This window comes from Homalodisca vitripennis, chromosome 7 (assembly GCF_021130785.1).
Source record: "Homalodisca vitripennis isolate AUS2020 chromosome 7, UT_GWSS_2.1, whole genome shotgun sequence".
Classification (NCBI taxonomy): Eukaryota; Metazoa; Arthropoda; class Insecta; order Hemiptera; family Cicadellidae; genus Homalodisca; species Homalodisca vitripennis.
In genome coordinates, this window is record NC_060213.1 from 97,848,082 (window position 1) to 97,873,412 (window position 25,331).

The following is a 25,331-nucleotide window of genomic DNA, read 5'->3' on the forward strand; positions in this document are numbered from 1 at the left end:
GAAGATTGGCATTGTTCTTATAGGGGAAATCTCAATGTCATTTTACTACGTCCAAACTTCCGCTGGAAATGCCTTGTAAAATAAGAAAATTAAAGCGATAAAAACGCGTGTTGTATTTATTTTGTGTTGTGAATTAATTAATACAGCCTTCAAAAACTACTTGTATGATGTGACAGAGTAAAATTTCGCGTATATTTAGACGCGTAAACAAACACACTCCAAGGTCAAGTGTGCATCATAACAGTGCACGAACTCTTTTCGTCACAACTACAGTTGGAACTGTAAAAGACAAATTGGTATTTTGAATTTAATCCCGAGTTCTGAAGTTTTACTGAAGGGATCAACCGAGTAAAAATAGACATAATCCGATCACAAGCGAAACAAACGCACACTACACAGATAAGATTAAGGTATTAACTTGTCACTAAACAATAACCCGATACATTACTACAAGGTGAGCAAGGTGGGAGGCGAGGGACATACGGGAGAATGTTGACGCCGTAACTTATCAAGAGAGAATTGCTAATTCGTACACTCCAGATGACGGCCTCAATCATTAAAGAATTTAATTTCACAACATTAACTCTTTGTGATTTCAAACCGCGAAGAGAGACTTTGCACCAAAGAGTGGCCAACAGATCAAAGGTTTTTCACAATAATAACAGCGCACGGAAAACCACTTCCAAACAGCTAATGAGTTATCTTGAAAAAAACAGTTAAGTGGGTAAAGCAAAACAACACAATTCTTTCCACGAACCAGTCTCTCAAACGTTAACGACAACATTATCTCGAATGTGTTGTTATTTTGAGCACTGATTGATGACAAATATTTTCATATAACTAATAACATTAATTAAGGCGAAACAATTAACAAAATATATATATCATTTATTGAACATTTTAATTACACTTGTTAGTAACAGTGCTTTATTCTAAATTTAAACGGCAAAATTACATTTAATTATTATTATATGATGTTAATTTGTACTACTACTTTATTGAATAAAACACTCTAACAATATACAAATCGTATATCAGCCTTTCTAAACAATATCATCAAAAAAATGTGTATGTTCGTCATTTCTCCAAATTTATAAAACTATTCGAATCCACTATGACTTAAGACTGATGCGCCAATTTTATATTAACGTATACGTAAAACAACGTAAACTCGTATTAAATTAAGAATGATAATTATTATAAACAATCTACTAATCATAATAAATAACCTAACATATGTGAACACTTGCTATCCCAACATATCCTCCTAATAATTAAATGAAATATCAGCTAGAGCACCAACTAAGTGTGTATTAAATAAGGAAGGTAATATTATGGTGCAATACAAGGTTACAATAGGCACAGACTTGCAGTATCTGGTATTGCAAATCGTGGCCGTTGGTGAGGATGTTAAGTTCGTTACGGCGACTGAGCGCTGGACTGTGTGTGTTGACTGAGGAAGGTAATAATACTGTACAATACAAGGTTACAATAGGTACAGACCTGCAGTATCTGGTGTTGGAACTCGTGGCCGTTGGTGAGGTTGTTGAGTTCGTTACGGCGACTGAGCGCTGGACTGTGTGTGTTGACTGAGGAAGGTAATAATACTGTACAATACAAGGTTACAATAGGTACAGACCTGCAGTATCTGGTGTTGGAACTCGTGGCCGTTGGTGAGGTTGTTAAGTTCGTTACGGCGACTGAGCGCTGGACTAAGTGTGTGTTGACTGAGGAAGGTAATACTGTACAATACAAGGTTACAATAGGTACAGACCTGCAGTATCTGGTGTTGGAACTCGTGGCCGTTGGTGAGGTTGTTAAGTTCGTTACGGCGACTGAGCGCTGGACTAAGTGTGTGTGTTGACTGAGGAAGGTAATACTGTACAATACAAGGTTACAATAGGTACAGACCTGCAGTATCTGGTGTTGGAACTCGTGGCCGTTGGTGAGGTTGTTAAGTTCGTTACGGCGACTGAGCGCTGGACTGTGTGTGTTGACTGAGGAAGGTAATAATACTGTACAATACAAGGTTACAATAGGTACAGACCTGCAGTATCTGGTGTTGGAACTCGTGGCCGTTGGTGAGGTTGTTAAGTTCGTTACGGCGACTGAGCGCTGGACTAAGTGTGTGTTGACTGAGGAAGGTAATACTGTACAATACAAGGTTACAATAGGTACAGACCTGCAGTATCTGGTGTTGGAACTCGTGGCCGTTGGTGAGGTTGTTGAGTTCGTTACGGCGACTGAGCGCTGGACTGCTCGCCGGGGACTCCCTCGTCATCTCTGCAACAGCACAGTACTGATCACCAAAGGGCATATCTACTATAGATTCCAGCACACCGTAGTCCCATCAACTCTAGGACGGAGTTGTGACTAGCTTCCATCAGCAGGTTAATATCCCACACTGGCATCCCACTGCAATGCCAGAAGATGGAACAACTCAACAGAGAACATTCAACCCACCAATATTAATAGAGAAACTCGCCTTTACCAGTACATGAATTGGTAGGTCAAAATTTGAAGTCAGCAGTTGTTATTCCGATTCACAAGAAAGGCCCCTCAACAATTTGTAGCAACTTCCGCCCTATCTCTTTGGTTTCTACCATATCTAAGGTCTTAGAGAAAATTATGAAGCGAAAATTGATTAATTTCCTCACTTTGACGGAGTTTTTTTAGTCGCAATCAGTATGGGTTCAGTAGAGGGCGTGAGCACCGAAACTACACTTTTAAATTTCATTGGATTGATATCTGAGGGACTTGACCAAAACAAACATGTTAGTGGGCTGTTTTTGGACATAAAAAAAGCCTTTGACACTGTTTGATCACGGAATATTATTGGGAAAAATTTTTGACTGTGGGATAAGGGGAGTTGTTTTAAATTGGTTTCAAGATTATTTAAAATCTAGAAGACAGTGTGTAAAAATTAATGGAGTTTTCAGTGCAATGGGTGAAATTAAGTGTGGTGTACCTCAAGGATCAGTTTTAGGCCCTACTCTTTTCTTAATTTACATCAATGATCTTTGTAATGCTAGTCTTCAGGGTAGTATAACTTGTTTTGCTGACGACACTGCTTTGTGTTATTCCAGCTCCAGCTGGGGTGATATAGAGCTTGCTATGAATGTTGATCTCAAAGCGCTAAAGTGGTGGTTTTGTAAAAACAGAATGGTTCTTAGCCCTGAGAAGACAAGTTATATTTAATTTTAGTTTAAGAGGTCAAGTGCCTTTTGACGCCGGTGCAATTATTTATAATGTTTTAATTGTCTTTGCAATAATTCTATTTGCAATTTATCTTGTAAACCGGTTGCAGAAGCAAGTGAAGTTAAATATCTAGGCGTAGTGTTAGACAGAGAATTAAACTGGAATAACCACATATTAGTATTGAAATCTAAATTAAAAAAATTATTTACGAGTTTTTTTATTTTCTGAGGAATTTTTGTGACAAAGAGATATTACGTCTTTTTTATTTTTCATTGGTAAACAGTCGGTTTAGACTATGGTATTTCGTGTTGGGGGAGGCACTTACAAGACAAAGCTACAGCCTATTTTTTAAACTTCAAAAACATTTTATTAGAATTATAGTAAAACAAACCTAAAACTGAAACCTCATTCCCTCTATTTGTCACCCTTAATATTTTACCTCTAAGATTTATGTTTGTGTACAAAACTTTAAAGTTGTTCTACGATAAGAGTGGAAACCTACCGGATGTTGACATTAATGAGTATAGGTTTAAACTTCGCAATGCAAATAACTTTAGAACACCTAAACCACAAAAAACATTTTTTACTAAAAACTTACTTTTTTTAGCCCCAAGAATATTTAACAAAATTCCTAATGAAATAAAATTTAAAAAGTCAAAATTCTGTTTTTTGAAGACATTAAAACAATGGTTGTTTTCTTTCTGCGACATTGAGGTTTTAATTGAGGTTCAGGAATAAATGAATTAAATTTTCATTAATTTTCCAAGCATGGTCCACAAAAAAAACCAAAAAAAAAACAAAAAAATAGATTCCAGTAGCATGTATTATCTTATACATGATTACAAAATTTCAATAAAATAGCTTATAGGGGACTTTTTTTTTTCTTTTTAAATTTAACTGTCTGAACTTTTTATTTTTTTTTAGTTTTTAATAATATAATTACACGGTGTCCTCTAAACAGGCTTGCCTTGGAGGCCCTAAATTTTTCTCAGGATTTAAAATATTGTTTTATATGTACATATTAAAAATGTTATTAGTTTTTCTTTCCTCTAGTTGTGTATTTTGTTAGCTTTTATCTGATGTATACTTTAATTAACATTCATATTGTAGTTGCTGTAATGTACATAGTAGTTAAGACTAAACAATTTGGACAAAGGTTTTTTTTTTTAGTTTGTATAATTTGATATTTTTTTTTCTTCATTAAGGTCAGACCTGGGAGAGTTTTTGTTTTGTTTTGTTTTTTTTTTCACGCTCTGTAACTACTGTATGTATTTATGTTATCCCTGAGAAAATAAATGTATTCTTATTCTTAAATAAATTTATTCTTATTCTTATTCTTATTCTTATTCTTAGGTCCCAAAATAAGTGGTATTGTAATATTTCTGGTGGTATTTAATTCACGGAAACAGGTCGAATAGATTCTCCCAACATTGGGTGTTCCACTCATTCTCTACTCGCTACACTAGAGAGTTTCACACGCGGAGGTCACAAGAGACACAACGAATGGCCCCGTTACAATACCAAAGATGAGGTAAAAAAATCCACTCCATTAAGAAATAATTTAACTTTATTCCAATAAATTATAACTTGGTAAGTTCTTGTGAAATGAGTTTATATTTGGATTTTACTGGAACTTCTGAACAATTTAGACCACACAAAATAACTAGCTGAAAGTGGGAAAATATCAATTTACAAAAAAAAAATATAAAAAATAAAACTTAAGAAAACATTCATTTGGCCAATTTTCATGATATGATGTAGTCTACTGCGGTACCCAAATCAAATGGTTATCCAAGAACATTAAAAATGTTATTTATGGAATGTACATTATTAGTCGATATAACCACTGACAATGACTAAGAAGACGGTTCGTTTCTCTGTGGTACAACGAAACATAAATATGTTTCTGTATATTACCAGAAACCCATTCATTCTTCCAGAAGCACCAAGATTCTAATTTACTTTAATTGACAGAAAGCTATATTAAAGAAATTGAACTATACGCAGCAATAAAGAGTGCAGTGTTACCAATATAGACACAATGTTTAGGTTATACTGAAAAATAAAAATTGTTTAAATAGATTGTAAATAATTAGAAAAAGATCTGAGACCCAAACAAGGAACTCACCACTCCAACTAAATCTCCTTTGATCACACGCTGTCAAATTGTTTACAAGATTATAAATAGAAAAGGTTTAGCACCGAACCCTGAGAAACTCCCGTTACACCTCAGTCTTCTCTGACTATACGCGGTCCAAGAACATAGTTTTCTTCCACTAGGAAGAATTTTTTATCATTAATCATTTATCTCTATGCTCATATCGTAAACTTATAGCAATATTTTGGAATAACCAATCACCTCTGATCGTTTATTATATTTTCCAACACCAGTTCTTTCCTCAGCTCTCCTAGCTACTTTATTTCTTACAGAATTTTTCCAGCTAAACTGTACATTTTTGCCAGAATGGAATAAACATCATTAAAAAAATTTCCATTCCTAATTTATAGCAATACGCGAATCTTGTGCATTTTCAATTAACTAGCCTATGAATGAATTGTTTTTTACCCCCATTCTATAAAAAATACATTGAATACCACAAATAAATATATCAAAAGCTTTAGAGTTTTACCAACTCATGTCTGGTTACAATACAAAGTGTTTAGCAAATTGTGGAGTCACGACGATCCCTTGGAAGAATTACGTGATGATATCAGGTCACATGAACTGTGTGGGTTTGCGGCCAGAGATTCAGGGAACCACCTCAGTTCTCGGAAACCAGCTTCGCTGACTGATAATCAATAGAAGTCTTAAAGCTGCCACCAACACGTGTACCACCGCTCTGCATTCCGCAAGTATTTACAACGACAAAACGTGTCTGAACACGCCTGTTACTTTCAGTTGTTACTTACTCATGTTATCTAAAAATACAACAGTAGGTAACACAAAATTTAATCACAATGTAATTCAATTTTTCTGCACTTACCGGTTGTAATTATAAATTAGTGTGCAGCACAAACTGCGAAATCTAACTGAAATTGTTATGTTAGAAATTTTATTTTTTTGACCAAATATGTCAATGTATGTGTTTTACAAAACTAAGCCGAAGCGGTTCTGTGTTGGAGAGTAGAAATAGCGCTGTAAATATTTAGAGTAAATCTTTTGCTAGTGTGTTTTACTGGGTAGGCATACGTACATTATATATATATATATATAATTGGGCCAGGAGAAATATATATATATATATATATATATATATATATATATATATATATATATATATTTATAAACACAGAATGCTATATAAGACACAGAATGCTAAAACTATACAAGCTCTAAAGATTTACTTTTCTATAGATGCAGTTGTGGGAAGTGGTGATCGTGGGATCCATTGCGTCAACAGAGCAATAAACAGATGTATCTATTGAAAGGCTCTACAAAGGAAGTGTTCCAAACAGATTTATAATGAAGTTTATCCATGTTATGATGAAACCAAGAAATTACAACGTTAACTATCTGGTCAGTTTAAATGATAAAAAAGTTATAATTATTCACACTTCAGTATCAATCAACGGGCTAATAAATAAAGAGGTTACAACAATTTTGCAAAATTCCTGTATCTCTGTCCCGTCACTTAGCTTAATCATACAACGATGGTAAATATTCGAATCACTGTTCTATTATATTTTCAATGATCCACTGTCAAATAATAGCGCATTGTTAGAGATTGCGCAGGTCCAAATTCTGTCTGTGGTTTTTGCAATGTTTATCGGTAACATCAACCTTGTACTGGTATCGACTCTCTTCGTTATTATTTTTTATACAATCCTCTCACAGACCAAGTTCTTCTGTGCGTAAATGGACTTTAAACCAATGATAGTTTTACACAGACAAAATTAAGCGTAAGGTCTGAGCAAAAATCATCCAAAATCATCTGCATAATATGAATAAGCTATTAGCTCGCTTGGTTTTCCGCCAGATCACACCTTTAAAGAAGGAAGAATGAGAATTGAATGCTCCCAGCCTTTATAGAGGGTATTCCATGAGAACACAAAAAGGACGTTTTAAACATACTATTAACACAGAATTTAATCAGGGTTCACGAATATGGTCCGAGTGGTCTTGGTGGGTTTTCGTGCAAATGGTACAATGACTGATGAAGCACACTATGTTCCATTGTTGCATAAATTGCACAATGGAAGGCGTTCAAAAACAAAAGACATTGAATGCTTCCTAAATCTAGCATGACAATTAACTCATACGAAAGAAAAAAATATTTCTGCTGCTTTGAAATTCTGCCGAATCCATGACGTACCATCATCGGACGTTCTCTTTCCAAAAAAAAAGTATTTTGGAATGGCAAGCATTTTACAAGTGGTAAAATTAATTTTCAACGTCACAATGCCGTTTTTGGAGCAACCTGTAATCATTTAAGGAGGGTATCTGTGTATACATAAATGCAAAGCAATTTCGTCGCCCTCAGTCAATGTTGGTCAGTGTAAATGTTCTCGTATGTTTAATACTTTTTTATGATTCAATTAACTGTTGCTTAATATACACGCATACCGTGCACGCTACACAAACTTTGCGCAATACAAACAGCAAAACATTATGTTATGAGAGCACATGTCATAACAGAACTTTTTATGGTTTACTTTGGTGTCCATAATTATTTAGCTTAGACGATTGGCTGTCATTTTTACAAATTATTGCAAACAGCCATGCAACCTGTTCCTCAGAAGCTAAATATGAGATAAAAATAGCCGGTCTGTCCATATACATACAGAACACTTTTCCCTTGTTTTTCGAACAAGATAGATATGCAGTACTTTGAATATATGTCAAATTTGCAAAACATGGACAAAAACAATAATATAACCCATACAAAGTATACATTTTCCCTTAAAATTTTGCTTTGTTGGGCGATACGGATATTTTAACGTACCGCGATTTTATACTTGATTACATAATGATTGAATACAAGCGACATTACGCACAAGTTCTCAGTTACAATGACAGAGTGAGACTGACGACACGCGAGTGAATCATACCTACGTGTCAATGATCTCAGTCACATATTCTGTTGCTATAAAATACCCCTCATTACAGTGTATGTTATGTCGCTACACTACGGGTTTCCAACGCTGAATGTGAATATTTACACGTACGAGAAATACTATTTTTTAATTGTAAAATTAACTACTGGAAACCTAACGAGATCAAAATACGCGTTCTTATAATAAATAATTAATATTTATTTGACACCATAACTTAATTCTGGCAATGACAATGTCAATTTACGGCCAAAAAGACTCTATTCAGTATACTAATTAATTAGTAAACTTTCAACGAAATTGTATTTAATACAATTAATACAAATATTTAAATCTGCATGTCATTTACAGAAACCCCATTCACATAATATAACTATTAATGCAATTTTGATAATTCCTAGTTTTGATTGGCTACAAATGAATCAACAGTAATTTATTAAATCTTTTTAAAAAGTGGTGAAAGGGAGAGAGTAGATTTACCCTTCTGCCGCTTTTAGAAATCTACTGTGGGTGTGTTGTTAGATCTGTTTATCAGAAAAACAACAACCAAACGTTTCATTGACTAACATCTCTTATTTTGGTAAATTCCATTCTTATTGGCTGAGCGTTAGCGAAGGGACTGCGAAATTTTATTTCTGCACGGTATTTTTAAAAACTGACCTATGGACCTATTTCGTTCTGTAAAAGCACCATAGATGTCGATGATTGTGCTTTGCCGTGGGATTTGGCTAAGCGTTCCCGAATATTTGTATACTGTACTGCTCTTATGGGTAACCACGATGGCAACGAAAAGGTACAGCAATAAAATGTGTCAACAAAACTCAGGATGATCATACGATATTTTAATACGATTTGACATAGTAATATATGTAGCCTAAAGAAATAATGTAGCGTACTCCTACCTTGTATCAGTTATGAATAAACAAAGCACTGAAGCAATCACGGCCACTCTGACTAGTGACTTATTGACCGTTAGCGTAAAGGATCTCCACCACACAGTCACGATGCAAAGGAATCTCCTCCAGGCACTTCCTTAACATCCTCTTTGTAGAAATTTTATATTGAAGACAAATATCGATAAGATATGCAGGATGTGGCTAGGGAAATGCCTTCATCCCATCATATGTTGTTATTAGAAAGAGGGAATTCAATCTCGTCTTTGTTAAATATCTTGTACAAAAAAGGCGTTTGGAATAATGTGGTTGAAATTGTTGAATAGAATAACAACAATTCCACAATTCAATTCAATTTTCAATTTTTTTGTTGTGTCGTTAATTCAAACAACAGTTTCATTTGCTTTATTAGTTCAGTCTTGCTATTTTTGCACAAGTCCCTAAAATACAACGTCAGGGCGGATTAAGACGTCATTGGGGGGGGGGGGGGGAGAGACAGCATCCGAGGGATCGGGGATAGGTGAAATACCCCTTAAATCGAGTAAGTAATCAGAAGGTCCTCTCCGCTAGAAAATTTTACAGTTTGAAAACCAATACAGAGATTTTGAAAAGAAATAAACTGTGATTTTAGAAAATGTGCTAGTTAAATTATTGTTACTTAAAAGGACATAGAAATAGGTTTTCAGATTTTCCCAGTTCTACAACAAGATTTTCGGCTCCTCCGGCTCTCCAGGTTGGGTGACCCCCCGTTCGCCCCCCTTAATACACCCCTGTACCACGTTAATGCCGCTACTTTTATTGATATTTTAACTTTAAGGAATTATTGTAATGTGGGAAAAAACCGCAAATCTGGTACAATTGTCCCTTTCTTATTGCTCTGTTTAAAGATGGCACTGCTTCCCTTCTGTAATGCAGTATTAACATTGTCACCATCTCCCGGATTATAATGAATTTCTCTCACAAGGCCACACACGATTTGTCACATCCTGCAGCAGAACGTCAAGACGGAAGTGACGTGTGTAGTAAGCAATGTTCCAGTAACCCGATCGCGCTTTATGTAAGGAGTGAAAGCATGCGCGCACTCATTAACCTCAGAGACGGCAGACATGTGAGTGCATGTCAGTTTGCCGTGGTGCCAACACGCTCAATTATCTCAGGAAGGATCTGATTGAACTGCTCAGCTATATGTAAACAATCTGTGCAAGTGGCAATGTAATAGACTATACGGAGTGTCTTTTCTTTGGCAACAATGCTACCGTATATAGCCTTTTATTTCAGAAGTTAAACGATATAAGTATCTCTGGAGAGAGAGAGAGGGAGAGAGAGAGAGAGAGGAGTAATTGGGGTGCTCACCTCTTTGCGTTTATAAATTATGGTTTCTTGTGTGAGGAACACTTAGCCTTTAAAATAATAACCTTTATGTAAGCACAAAGTGAGTAAAAAATTATATTTAATACTTATATTTCATAATAAAACTTCAACGCTACAATTCAAGCAAGAATTACCTATGATGCTAGCTCACATCAATGATAAAAAATTGGCATATACATCGTTTAGAAGTCGTTACTTGTACATATACCAATTAGAGTTTAATTCTTCTGTGAACATTCACACAAGTTTAATATATAGCTATAATTTAGTATAATTGCTTAAGGAATTTTGAATGCTATGGAAGTCACTATGTAGACAACTGGTAGTACCAAGTAATCAATGTAAACAATTGGGTTATATTAAACTCTAATCCATTCTCATTAATTGTAATAAACATGTTTTATCTCAAAAGAAGCTGTAATTACCAAACATAACATTTCACATTGATAAAGCAGTACACAATATTGACGTGTTTGTGTGTGTGTGTGTTTATAAACCCGCTTGTGAACATGCACCACGTCAGCCCGGTTGTGAAGAGTGGACAAAGAGTGTTTGATGAGAGTTCTATTTCTGCAGCATTGTCATCGACATGATTGTCTGCATGTGTACACGTGACCAGTGCAGTGTCGTGTCGCCCCCCCCCCCCCACCCTCACCGCTCGTGTTCATTTTTACATAACTTTATTTCTAATCTATTATACTTGTGTATTACAATAAATTGTGTCTGCATGTGTACACGTGACCAGCACAGTGCCATGTTGCCCGGCCTCCACCGCTCTCGTGTGTACATTTTTACATAACTTTATTTCTAATCTATTATACTTGTGTATTACAATAAATTGTGTCTGCATGTGTACACGTGACCAGCACAGTGCCATGTTGCCCGGCCTCCACCGCTCTCGTGTGTACATTTTTACATAACTTTATTTCTAATCTATTATACTTGTGTATTACAATAAATTGTGTCTGCATGTGTACACGTGACCAGCACAGTGCCATGTTGCCCGGCCTCCACCGCTCTCGTGTGTACATTTTTACATAACTTTATTTCTAATCTATTATACTTGTGTATTACAATAAATTGTGTCTGCATGTGTACACGTGACCAGCGCAGTGCCGTGTCGCCCCCCCCCCACCACTCGTTGTTCATTTTTACATAACTTTATTTCTAATCTAGTATACTTGTGTATTACAATAAATTGTGTCTGCATGTGTACACGTGACCAGCACAGTGCCATGTTGCCCGGCCTCCACCGCTCTCGTGTGTACATTTTTACATAACTTTATTTCTAATCTATTATACTTGTGTATTACAATAAATTGTGTCTGCATGTGTACACGTGACCAGCACAGTGCCATGTTGCCCGGCCTCCACCGCTCTCGTGTGTACATTTTTACATAACTTTATTTCTAATCTATTATACTTGTGTATTACAATAAATTGTGTTTGCATGTGTACACGTGACCAGCGCAGTGTCGTGTCGCTCGGCCCCCCATCAGTCGTGTATTCATTTTTACATAACTTTATTTCTAATCTATTATACTTGTGTATTACAATAAATTGCGTTTGCATGTGTACACGTGACCAGCACAGTGCCGTGTCGCCCGGCCTCCACATCAGTCGTGTATTCATTTTTACATGACTTTATTTCTAATCCATTATACTTGTGTATTACAATAAATTGTGTCTGCACGTGTACACGTGACCAGCACAGTGTCACCAGGCCCACTATTTTTAATAATCAACTTGTGTATAGTAACAGATAATGTATTTTCTCCGGAAGAGTAAAAAAAATGCATTTTACACAACTAGTTGCCATAATTATATTAATTAACTTGGTAAAAAAAGACAGTAATTGATAAATAGCTTTCATTTGTAAATAAACAACCTTGAACGTATTTCTAGTACACAGCACAATACCTATCACGTACAGCTTAAATTATACTTTATTTGTACTAAAATTATAGCCACTAACACTATACACCGACTAAAACCTTAAGATCCACACTGCATTACATATAGTACACTATACAGTGCTACAAAACTCTAAAACTTACTACAATATTATAGAGAAATCTCTTCCTTGGAGCTCAACAGGGCTTATATAACTATAAACCCATCACCGTATTATAGACATTCTTTACGCTTGTGAATAGATTAACGATCCCGGATTGAACCGTAATTTACAATTGGTTATGAAAGTTATTTATAAACAAATGATGCCCATCACAAATAGTGAGATTTAACTTCATGAATGTGATTTGATGTGTAATGTTGTGAAACGGACAATACAGGTAGAGTTACACACGGTTTTTACTAAATATTTATATTTTTTTAAGTACTCGAAAGAGAAAAAGATCAAAGAACTGGAAACGTAATTTTGTAAAAATTACATTTTGTTATGGAGACTTTAACGTAACTAGAATCCTTTTTCCATTGTTTAACTAACTGCCTTAAATTTAGTTACATCCCAAGTTACGATATTGTAAAATATATTACATAATACATAATATTGAAAGTGGACTTGTACCTTTCTGAGGCAGGTGGGCGAATGGGGGGCTGATTTCCACAGCGCGATAAGGGCCCACCTCTTCTGAAACAAGTGAACATAGTTAGTGTGACATGGTGCATATAAATACTGTCCGTACATCTCATTATGGTTCAAATTTGACATATCAACAATCTCTCATACACTGAATAATGTATTATATAAAAGTCATATCGAATTAAAAAAATCCTCACTCTAATTTAGAGGACTTTTAATCTTTAAATAATCCAGGTATAATTAACAACATAATTTGATCCTACGTAAATATATAATCTAGGACCCATTAGGCTCTATATATGATGGTGAGTACAGCTGTAGTACTCGTATACAGGATGTTAACTTACTTTAGAAGACCTGTCCTTGCACGAAAGCTATGGACTATATAAGTTGTATGCAGTACGTAATAATAGTAATCTTTATTGCAGGAAGTAATTGTACTTCAAGCGTCATTCAAAGATAAAAGACATAACACTAATGAGATACAATTTCAAAAGAGAATAAATAACTATCAAGTTAAGATTATATGTTGTCACATACACGTCGGTTCCTACCCTGTTGTCAACTTTCTTTGGATATCAGAAAAGGAGCCAGAAAGAATTTTTTTCATTGTTAAGGAAGACTATCCCAGAGGCCCTCGTTAACAGAGTAAGATGTCAGTGACACCAGGGAGTGTTTTAGACCAGATTTAAGTTGTTTGGGGGTCATTGACATCTAATCTCTTCAGGGAAGTAATAGATTAGTCTTACACCAACTTGAGACGGTAAGTATTCAAAAGCAGTAGAACTGTGCTGAGCCATTCAGTAGTAGTTCCTTATTTGATTTGGAAATAATTCTGACAGCTTTATTTTGCATTCTAAACACTCCATTACATTTATACCCAGAACATCCATTCCACAATCTCAGACCACAAGATAATGTTTTGCTAAATTGCGTAAGACGTTGATGAGGCAACCTTGGAGCTGCATAGGGCACTATTGATGTGATCGTTCCATATCAGCCTCGACCGAGGCACATTCCAAGAAATGTTATGGATTCATCCACCATCACAATCGGGTCGGCTTTCATATTGCCGAATACAAAAGTTGATCACGCTGGTTTTTTGAACAAAATGTATATACAGGGTGATTCATGAAGTTCTCCCCCCCCACTTCTACAGCACATTGTACTAGTAAAAATAATGAAAAAATGTTATATAAACATAGGTCCGAAAACGCTTCGTTAGCGAGTTACAGCTAGCGAAAGATTTCGCCTGAATTCCCTGGGTAAAGCGTAAAATAAAGCCATACTGAACTTTTGGAAAGGTTAATTAAGTAAGAAAATATCGTGGATTCTTATGTATTTTTACCTGATAAAGCTAATAAAATAGGTTTCAGAAACTGTACCTGTAGTAGTTTTTGAGGGATTCAGGGTTAAATGCAAAAAAATTGGGCCAACGAAACAATGTTTTTTTAAGTTTGATGTACAATAACTTTGTTAAATTGGTAATAAATACATAAAATCAACAAACATTAATTGTAGAGAATTTAATTCTGAGAAAATTGATATAATCAAAGTCTAAAATAAAACAGAAATAAGTACCAAAAAAATCGATTTTATTCAGTAAAATACATTACTAGCTGTAAAGAAATACCGTACGGTATTTAGTTAAAATAAAACAAAAACAAAATGTTTGTTCCTTAATGATGAGATAAATTGAGGAAAACAAGATTAACTGTTAAATAAATTTGTTTGTAAATAAAAATATCACGTTTTTATTACGTTGTATTTTTTTTTAAATAAAAAATTTACATCAAATGTTCGAAAATAAATGAAGCAAACATTTTCCCTATTATTGTTTACTAATCATCGAAAATGCAGTTTTTTGTTTAATTAATTTCTAAGTTGGATAACGCACGAATAACAGCTGATCAACAATGGTATTCTGTACTGTTACGTTTAGAACTGTGTATTAGTGGTGTTTTGCAAGCTACAGCAGGAGATCGGGTTCTGTGAATCGTGTTATTAAATGCAATTTTTCTGTGAGTTATAATTCGATTGTTTATTCAGCGAAAAAATGCCTTACTTATTTACATCAGAGGAATACGCTGATATGGTTTTTATTTTGGGTTACTGTAATGGTAATGCTAGAGCTGCTGTAAAAGAATATGATCTACGTTACCCTAATAGGAGGATTCCAGATACCAAAACAATTTTCAGGAACTTTTCGTACTCTTCGGGAAACAGGATCACTACCAAGTACTAGAACCAATTATGAACGAGCTGTCCAACTTGATGATGATATTGTTATTAATGCTGTTCATCGCAGTCCAGGTGTAAGTACACGACGTATTTCTAGGCGGACAGGAGTTTCGCAGTCAACGGTGTGGAGGTCACTTAATCGAAACAAATTTTATCCGTTTCATAAACAAAAGGTTCAACATCTACAGCTAGGGGATGGTCCGCTTCGCTTGGAGTTTTGCAACTTTTTGAATATTAATAAATAAAACTCTACAAGCGTATTTTGTTTACGGGATGAGGCACAATTCACTCGGGATGGTGGTCAATAACTTGCACAATGAACACTCATGGGCAGACGAAAATCCACATGAGGTAGTGGAACAGAACTTTCAACACCGATTTAGCGTCAATGTCTGGTGTGGCCTTTTGCACAATCGGCTGATTGGACCTTTCATATTACCTGGACGCCTAAATGCTGAGTTTCTATTTGCATTTCCTTCAAGAAGAGTTGCCGCAGCTGTTAGAGAATGTTAATTTACATCTCAGACAAAATTTGTACTTCCAGCATGACGGAGCACCTCCCCACTTTTTCACGTGCCGTTTCTGCTTACTTAAATCATCAATTTCTTGGACACTGGATTGGTCGTGGAGGGCCTCACCCTTGGCCACCAAGATCACCAGATCTATCTCCATTGGATTATTGCATCTGGGGATGGATGAAAGACATTGTATACAAGACAAAAGTGAATTCTCGTGATGAATTAATTGCCCGTATTATGGATTTCGGCTGTGCAGATACAGGGAAGTCCTGAAAAATTAAGAAACGCAACAAAAGCAATACACAAATGTGCTGCAAAATGTATTGATAATGATGGCCTCATTTTCGAACATCTATTATAAAAAGGTGCGTACGGTTGGCCCCAACCTGATTAATTTTGCTTAAAACTAGTAATGTATTATACTGAATAAAATCGATTTTTTGGTACTTATTTCTGTTTTATTTTAGGCTTTGATTATATCAATTTTCTCAGAATTAAATTCTCTACAATTTAATGTTTGTTGATTTTATGTATTTATTACCAATTTAACAAAGTTATTGTACATCAAACTTAAAAAAACATTGTTTTCGTGCCCAATTTTTTGCATTTAACCCTGAATCCCTCAAAAACTACTACAGGTACGGTTCTGAAACCTATTTTATTAGCTTTATCAGGTAAAAATACATAAGAATCCACGATATTTCTTACTTAATTAACCTTTTCCAAAAGTTCAGTATGGCTTTATTTTACGCTTTACCCAGGAATTCAGGCGAAATCTTTCGCTAGCTGTAACTCGCTAACGAAGCGTTTTCGGACCTATGTTTATATAACATTTTTTCATTATTTTTACTAGTACAATGTGCTGTAGAAGTGGGGGGAGAACTTCATGAATCACCCTGTATTCGGAATATAATTTTTTTACGTTCAACGGAAGTGAGATCTGCAAAGGCTTTTATTACAGGATGTGGTTTCGTTTTTAATCTGATGCACAGACGAAAAAAAAGAATTGGTCCTAGAATTGATCCCTGGGGAATTCCATATACCATTTTACCTTCGCCTTTCAGGGAATTCGCGATCTCCACAAAGTGTTCTCCTCCACTTAGTTATGACAAGAGCCATTTGTAAGGCAGACCACGAACACCGCTGGTCCATAAATGGCGCAACATTGTTTTATGATAAATCACGGTTTTTACAAGTACTACCAACACTCACTATAAAGGTGTGTTTACCGATCACGGAAAGGATGAAGTCAACTTCCGAGGAAAAGTATCTCATCATTGGACAACTCAAATGGTCTCTTAAAGTGATCTTTGCCTCGGGATGTTGAACAATATTATCATATGACGACTTTGAAGAGGTATAGACTTTGCCTGTTTGTCTAATCAGACCTGCACGAGTAGAAACAAATAAAATGTAATTCCACACGTTGACGCGTAGCGGACGAGTTGATAGGCCGTATTTGCCGCTAATGAGGCGTGGGGCGAGGGTTGCGACACGGGCTATATATAGCGGAAAGGCCGCGGACAAGTGGAGTAGTAGGCCCACTGCCCACATAATGTACGACCCGTGTGAGAAGCAGATGTCGGCCGGCGCCACCTCTCTGGCACCTTGTCACCCGGCGCCTCTGGACCCCAGCGGCAACAAGCTATCAGGTGTCCACAGCGCTGCTACTGTTGAATATTATCAAATCTTAGTACAACGTGATGTTACGCCTACGATATTCATTTATGAATGTAAATGATATACCAAAATGTTCAATCTGAGAGCAGAAAAATGTAAACAATGTCATGTGAGGATGCATTTTTTTAGTTTAAACAGACGTTCATTTTATGAAAAACAAATACTTTTAAATTAAAGCGAGAACCTGATGCCAAATAGGATTGTTTAAACAAACACATTTTTTCGTCAAAATGGTAAACCGGTTTGTGAAAAACATTTGGCGAGAATCAAAAAAGAAGGACATCTAAAAGATTAAAATATAAAACTATACATGTTTTACAGGTTTAAGTTTGACACAGTCTAATCAACCATTAGAAATGTACATAAATGTTAGATTACCATTAACCAACCAGATAAAGACTCACGTCTGGAAATAGAGACCGTTAGGCACTTCTGTATCGTTGGCTATATCAATCGTTGGATATATTATAGATCTATCAAGTAGGTGTCTGACGATCGATTTTGAGTGTGTCAAGCTAAGAAAAATATAATCTGAGACAAAATATAGTTTTGATGCACTCCCCAAAGCTAGCACGGATGACGATCAACTGCTCATTCTATGAACAATTAGCTTGTCCTTGAGTGCAGCCCTCTTCTCATCATGTCGTTGGCGGTTCAGTGGTTCAGTACTGTACCCCTATCCACTGCCCCCTGGCGGACAAAAATCCTTTTTAACCCAATGTAAGTATAAATTTTAATAATGAATTAAGCAAAAAGATACATTAAAATCTGACATGCGATGATATGTAAGATAATGTCAGGTATAAATTAGCTGGTCGGCAACTTCTGTTTGAATGCTGTACCATACCAATTTTAATAAGGGTATTTTTCATTTGAATTATTCCAATATCCCCCCCCCCTTTGATTATAGGTTAGTGAACCTCGTAAGTGGTACAGAGGGTTGAGGTAGTAACTTCCATATTTCTCTTCTTGGCTCAGTCCTTCGTAGTATAATGTGGTTACCTTTATCTACACCGTTGTCAGTAAATAAGGTGCCCCCTCACTAACGCAATGTATCAAACTCTAAGCAAAACAAAAAATTCACAATTTTTCCGTTGAGCCTACAGCACATAAAAATACGTATACGTGGCGTGGTGACGTCACGATGCGCGCGCAGCACGTCTACCAGCTGTGCAGTCCGCAGAATAGGAAGTATGTCACTCAAATTGCAGTTGTGACGCAGACAGGGCTTGTATGGCCTGGGACCAGAGAACGAGGCCAAGGGAAGGCCTAGCGTCCACCGGCCATTGATTGTCATGCATTATGTAGTGCGGACAGCACGGTCTGGAATGTGCCACCCTGTCGGCAGCTTCAGTAGCGCCTCCAAAAAACAAACGGCCGCTTCAGTCAATTAAGGTGTTTTTATACGGGTCACAAGCCATTGTGTATTTACAAATAGTTCAAACACCATAACACCATAAGTAACCATACAAAATCCCGACACAATGCGTAAAAATAACAAACAAACAAGTCAAAATCGTAGAAGATGTCGTATTTGAAACTATCGTTATTGTAGACATGGAAAATTACAAAATGTCGTAAAAACCACAGATGAATGGAATTCTCTTAGACGAAGTCTACGGTGCGCCATATTTTTTTTTTTTTTTCGCGAAGGATTGTTCAACATTTAATAATGCTTTGTTTTGGTAAAGCTTTGTATATTCGGTTTTAACAATACAAAAATATAATACACTGCTGAGATTATAAAAGTTTCCGTGGTTGTTTTTTTTTATTTTTACAAAATAGTTGCCGCATAATTGTCTGCTATTTTATATAATATATACACACACACACACAATGTATGTCTTAGTAACTAGAAACGGCTGATATCGTTTAATCATGTCTACATGGTTATAACCCTTTCACAGGATTTTTAAAGGCTATTTCCTACTTCTTATAGGCTATTTACAAGGCCGTACAGTGCAGAAGATAAAGGAATGCGGAAATAAAAACTACAGGTTCAAGTTCCTACCAGAGGTGATAGTAACCAGACACTGCTAGAGAAATTTAGCTAGAATTTGGTTCCTTTTCATCCTGGAATCGTTTCCTCCGTGTCCTTCCGTCACAACACAACAGGTAGCCGGGAGGAGAGTCAAGGGCAGGCTAGGCGGCCGCCACGGGGTCGACGCCCGGCCCGGGCCGTCCCACATCCAGGCCCAATTAGCGCTCTCCAGCCGACAGTCGGCTCTCCGGTTGGCCAACATCGCTTGCGCAACCAGACCCGGCGGTGTACCAGTGTCCGTGTCCGACCCGGCACAGTCCGACCTACATCAACGCTACCGGCCGTGGCCGGCTCTACCACCTGACAAGGTGACCGGGGAGTCTTCAAATAGCAGAGGACACGACGCCAAGAGAAATATATGGAAGAAGAAAATCTTCGGAAATCTTGAAATGCTCTTGAAAAGAAAACATTACTAAATCACAGGAAAGAATTTGTATAGAAAAGGGTGTCCTCTTAAGCTTTGAGAGAGCACAGAAAATAGAGACGGCTTCACAGTATAATGAACGCGAGAACATCTTCCCCCTATTTTAGTGAGGTCTAAGTACTGAATGCCCGCTAAAAATGTCGGTAAGGAAATGGTTCATAAGCAACTGTAGATATTCCCATGAGGGTTCATTTCTGCATGGTGTATACCTTTCATTTTGGTTCCGATGATGAGGCACTTATATCTGGGCCATCCTATGGATGTCTAAGAGCACATCACTGTCCGCAAATGTCGACATTTTTGGGTAGTTCCATGGATCGACTTGCCTACAACAGAGAATGCCTGTTGGAGTGAGTAGAACTCCCTTAGTATTGCAAACCTGGGCATGAGGGGTGCTGTCCCTCAAGAGACAACTCATTTAAAGCTATAAATTGCGGCACGATAAAAGTGAGTGCTCAGACTGCCATCTGTGAAGTGCTCATTTAGCAAATATTTGAACTGTAACAATCAAATCTAAGTGACGCAGCTCTAGCGTTGGACCTCAGCTCAGCGTTGGATTATGTCAGAACTAACTGACATAATCCCCGGACCTCAACAAACCTCGTCCGTACGAACGATGTATATGCTGTGTAACTAATACCATCAAAGCTAGAACAGAGCTGCCTTCCCTTCTCCTAAAACAACTCCTCATGAGATCCCCACAAGACGCGGTCCCTACCCCAATCTCAATATTTTGTCACTAGATAAGCAAGCAACAATGCCCTAATAGTTAAATAGCTGACAATGCCACTCCTCCTACCCAGTGTTAATCGCGACCTACAGCTACCGCGAATAACAGTGCACTATCTACAATTTTGTGTTCCAGCCCATCAGGTGAGTTTGTGATATCCTTCGGTTGCTGTACACCAAAAATTTGAAAAACGACAATGTCAACTACGAAAGTGCTGACAGTATTCATAGTGCCTAAATACGACTCTACAGCCTATGTCTAGATGTCGGGTACTTTGTGGGTGCATATATGCGTCCTTGAACGTAACGAATCCTTCCACACCCTTTTTAATCACAACTTTCATGGGGAAAGAACAAACTCGATCTGGAGGTCTGCACCGAACAAAACTTTAGAATTCCTTTATTTCAATATCCCCCCCATTAACTATAATAACTTTCTTTATCGCCGTTTTGTCGTTTAAACGAACGTAAACTAGTACATGAATAAAAAAGAGTACGTACATTAATGGAAAGTTTAAAAAGAGGAAGTGGTGGGTGGCAATAAGGAATATGAACAGGAAATCAAAAGAATAGTACTTCCTTATTCCATTATTAGTAATGACACTATTGGTCAATTTGTCTGATAACCGCTCGCTATAAACCAGTGTGAGCGGCACATGCATGATACGGCAAAAGATCCGGATAAAATTCTAACAAATTGCTCAATTATTATTGATTCATAACGTTCTGAAAGTAACAGAAACGTTTTCGGACGGCAACACTTCGTTTCGAGAACTACAATCCGAAGTTCCTCAGGTGGATAAATGACCTAACACGTGATACAATCTAGGTCGAAATAAATAAATCCCTCCAAAACATTGTGACACGCACAAGTAAACTCACGACAATCACGTGTTGTGTGTCAAATCAATGCACACGAGAGACTTATACTACTTAATCTCGTGTGTGTTATATATTGAACAACGAATGCTGGTTTGAAATAATGAAGGTGCTTTAACACTTCGTGGATTTGTCATTCCCAATCTTCATTAAAGTTCAGTGCTTAGTATTAAAGTACAATTAAGATTGCTTAACCCTGCTTATGGGTGATGGTTGAGACAGTAGACTCTTTAACGGGATAAGTCGCCCTCTCCCTTTTTTACTGTAATGCCTCGTTCCCGATGGGTCAACGACAATTTCATTCCTGGGACTCTAATAGAGACAGCTGTTACAGTATCCATCGCACGGTATGGCCCTTGGTAAGATTCGAATGCATGTCACTGCCTGAACTCCCTGGAAGAGGATGACTGTTAGTGCTTGAGAGTGTTTTCTGTGCACGATCGAAAATCAACTGGTCTAACTATTAAATACTCATGTGAAGAGGGCGAGGACGTCTGTGTGTGGCTGCCAGTGACAGATGATACAAACGCCCCCACCCCCAAATTTAAGACACATTAAGATTGCACTCAGTAGTTTGTTTTAAGCCACTACAAATTTGTGACGTCTTAAAATTGAACCACTCTCGGGGGAAAGATTACCGAACCCCCCACTTGGAGGGTATTTTATACCTCCTAAACCACCCAGTCTGTCAGTCACCTCCGAACCCCTCTCTTGGAGGGTATTTTATACCTCCTAAACCACCCATTGTGTCAGTCCCCTCCGAACCCCTCTCTTGGAGGGTATTTTATATACCTCCTAAACCACCCATTGTGTCAGTCCCCTCCGAACCCCTCTCTTGGAGGGTATTTTATACCTCCTAAACCACCCATTGTGTCAGTCCCCTCCGAACCCCTCTCTTGGAGGGTGTTTTATACCTCCTAAACCACCCAGTCTGTCAGCCCCCCTCCGATAGAATGTTCTATATACGCCACTGGGGTCAATGGTGCAGATAAAAACTCCCATCCAGCCATTCCTTCACTACACATACGTAACCTTCCTTTCCACATAAGTTGCCGACAGTAAATAAATAGCGCCACCCAGCGCCAAACTACAAACAGTCGCCCAGCATGCATGGACCAGGCGAGCTGTGCATGCCACATAATTGTATTGGTGTGAGGTCAGTGACGTGTGTGATTACGCGGCCTAAAGCCTAATGTTATCATCTTCCCGTCGAGTGAAGCGCCAACATCGTTACACATACATTTCTGTTCATAAAAAGCGATTCATTCAAAACCGTATAACAGACGTCACTTTTGGTTCTCGACCTATCTGCTTGTGCCCTTATACATAATTAATTACGTCCTCAAGTATTTAGCAATGCAAATTTCTCAACAGACTTGAGCTCACCTAAATTGTTTGATTTACTACACCATTACTCATCAATAACCATTTGATTTGATTTATTTTACTAGTTCAGAACATTTTATTGCTAAATTTAGATTTTTTAGTATCTAATGAAAATCAGATTAGGGATACACGAAGATGAACCGTTTCATCCATTCACACGGTTTCGTAAACTGTTGAGATCCTCCACTATCAAAAGTAAACAACTAACAAATCAAAGTATATATTTTAATAGCTTAAAAGATGTTTGACTCGGGTAGGGGTAGAAGGGTAAGATTGATTAGATAGCAGATATTTATTATTTAAAATAAACTTCAACGTTTATGTTCGAATTCATTAACTTCTCTTTATAGTAAATAAATAAACTTCTATTGGTATATTCTTTTCTTAACTTCAGTATGGCATTTTTCACTATATTAAACATGGCTCTAGTCGAAAATCATGGTTCTTATATTCATCAAAGTACTATTGTCACTAAAAAAATATATAAATCTAAAAAATCGTTACGTGTGTACACAAACAGTTCGAAATTTAAAACAGGGATTACTCCGACGGACGTGTACACTGACGCGATACAGAGCGGTGTGTGAGAGTAAACACAGAAATTGAGTAAAGTGAGTTGGCACCACTGGGACACGGAGGTCGCGTGGCCGATGTAATCTCAGCTGTTTAAATCGCCACCGCCTTCCTGCCCCTCCCCCTTCCACGACAACCACACAGCTAGACGCACCCTTATCGGCCTCCCCCGCCACATTAGCGGGCCACATTATTGTTCAGGCTCAAGGTTACCGACACATTTGTCCTTGACAGTGGAATCATGACATTGCCATCCTAAAAACTTCACTTCTGTCAAGAACACATCACAATATCACATACATACTACCATAGAAACACATATGGGCGCCATACAATGTAACTGCAAACAATTTCAAAACAAACAAAAAACTAATCCATCGAAGAAAATTATATAGACCTTAAACACGAAATGATTTAATAGCCGAAACCAACCATAGATTTTTCATCAATGTCTATTATATTGAAATTTTTCACATTATATTCGCGTTCATTACGAAACTTCTTGAATCCATAAATGTTATTTCTTGTTGGATTGTGAACGTGTTAAAACCAAAAACCAGTTCTTTAAAAATGTATTTGATACACACGCAACTTAGTATAAAATATAACTTAGTACAAATATTATTACAGACTATCCAACTGGCATTATTAATATATTTTAATATAATATGTTATCATTTAACGTTAATTACGAGATAACCCATTTTCACCAGACCTTATTTCTGTAATCTTTGCAAGTAACGATTAGAATAGAATTTCCCACTGAAACAGAAGAAAAAGTCTGACTCAACTGCCCACATCATTCATTACAATCAAGTTGGGAATTATATTTTGCAGATTAAATTTAGTATTCTTGCACGGAACAATTATTTGCCGTGTGCCACGCTTGTTATGTGTGTGTGTGTGTGGTCAGTGCTCTTTCTCAGTAACCTATCTTATCGCAGCAGCCGTTCCGTCCCTACACACACTTCCCCTGAAACTGCAATAACCGACGACTGCGACTGTACGTATATTAAAGACACTTTTACAACGGTTGAGACAAAGCGTAAGTACGCAAGTTACCGAGAGTGTATTAGGCATCTGATTCACACTTCCAATGTCAGGACGAAAACTACTTCATAATAATATAGTGATAGATAAATATGGTTACCAGTAACTAACTGTACACTCAATGCAAATCAACCAGTATAGACATGTATAAAACAAAGTGCATTAAATCTAATGGGACATTAATTTGTAGTTGACAGTGGGTGCCAAGTGGTATAAGATATCTGATAACATAATTGAAAATTTCGAAAATGACTGTATGAAGCATGTAAAGGACAAGTCGTACAACCGAAAGAGCAACCTGACGGTGATGGCGACAGTATGACGTGCCCTGTATGCAATCTAACCCAGATTGTCTGTCCAATCTTACCTGCCATAAACAGTACACAATGATAGTAGGTGCAACGGTGTCGTGTACATTTACAAGAAACCGACTGTCGAACGTCTGGCAACACACAGAATGCGCTAATCCTCATGCGCTGCAAAAAATTGACTTTTGAAAAGAAAGAATTCTCGAACCGACTATCGATACCTTCCAGTCCCAGACAAACACAACACAGCGACACGTGAATGTATTGTAAACACGTCCAGTCAATCACCGCACCGGAACAGGATGTGCCGCACAGACTCGACTAATGAGGCGCGGTGGTCCTACATTTCTGATTAGCTGTGATCGTTATCTCCAGTTTCGTGTCTTGAACTCTTTATCAGATACTGATACAGTCCTGTGATCCGTATTTACTGGCGATGTTTT

At 37.1% G+C, this 25,331-nt stretch overlaps 1 protein-coding gene across 13 annotated transcripts in view; it reads right to left on the reverse strand.

The window, feature by feature from the left end:
• The window catches only part of LOC124366088 (histone deacetylase 4), a 230,572-nt gene that overhangs the window by 46,532 nt on the left and 158,709 nt on the right, over positions 1-25,331 (reverse strand). For 10 of the 13 annotated variants that reach the window (XM_046822328.1, XM_046822327.1, XM_046822324.1 and 7 more), the window contains 2 exons: positions 13,045-13,107; positions 2,183-2,283 (listed from right to left, as the gene is read on the reverse strand). In XM_046822328.1, coding sequence (XP_046678284.1) covers positions 2,183-2,283; positions 13,045-13,107 — 164 coding nt within the window. The remainder of the gene's footprint in view (positions 1-2,182; positions 2,284-13,044; positions 13,108-25,331) is intronic. The other 3 variants (XM_046822323.1, XM_046822329.1, XM_046822332.1) reach the window with 1 other exon arrangement.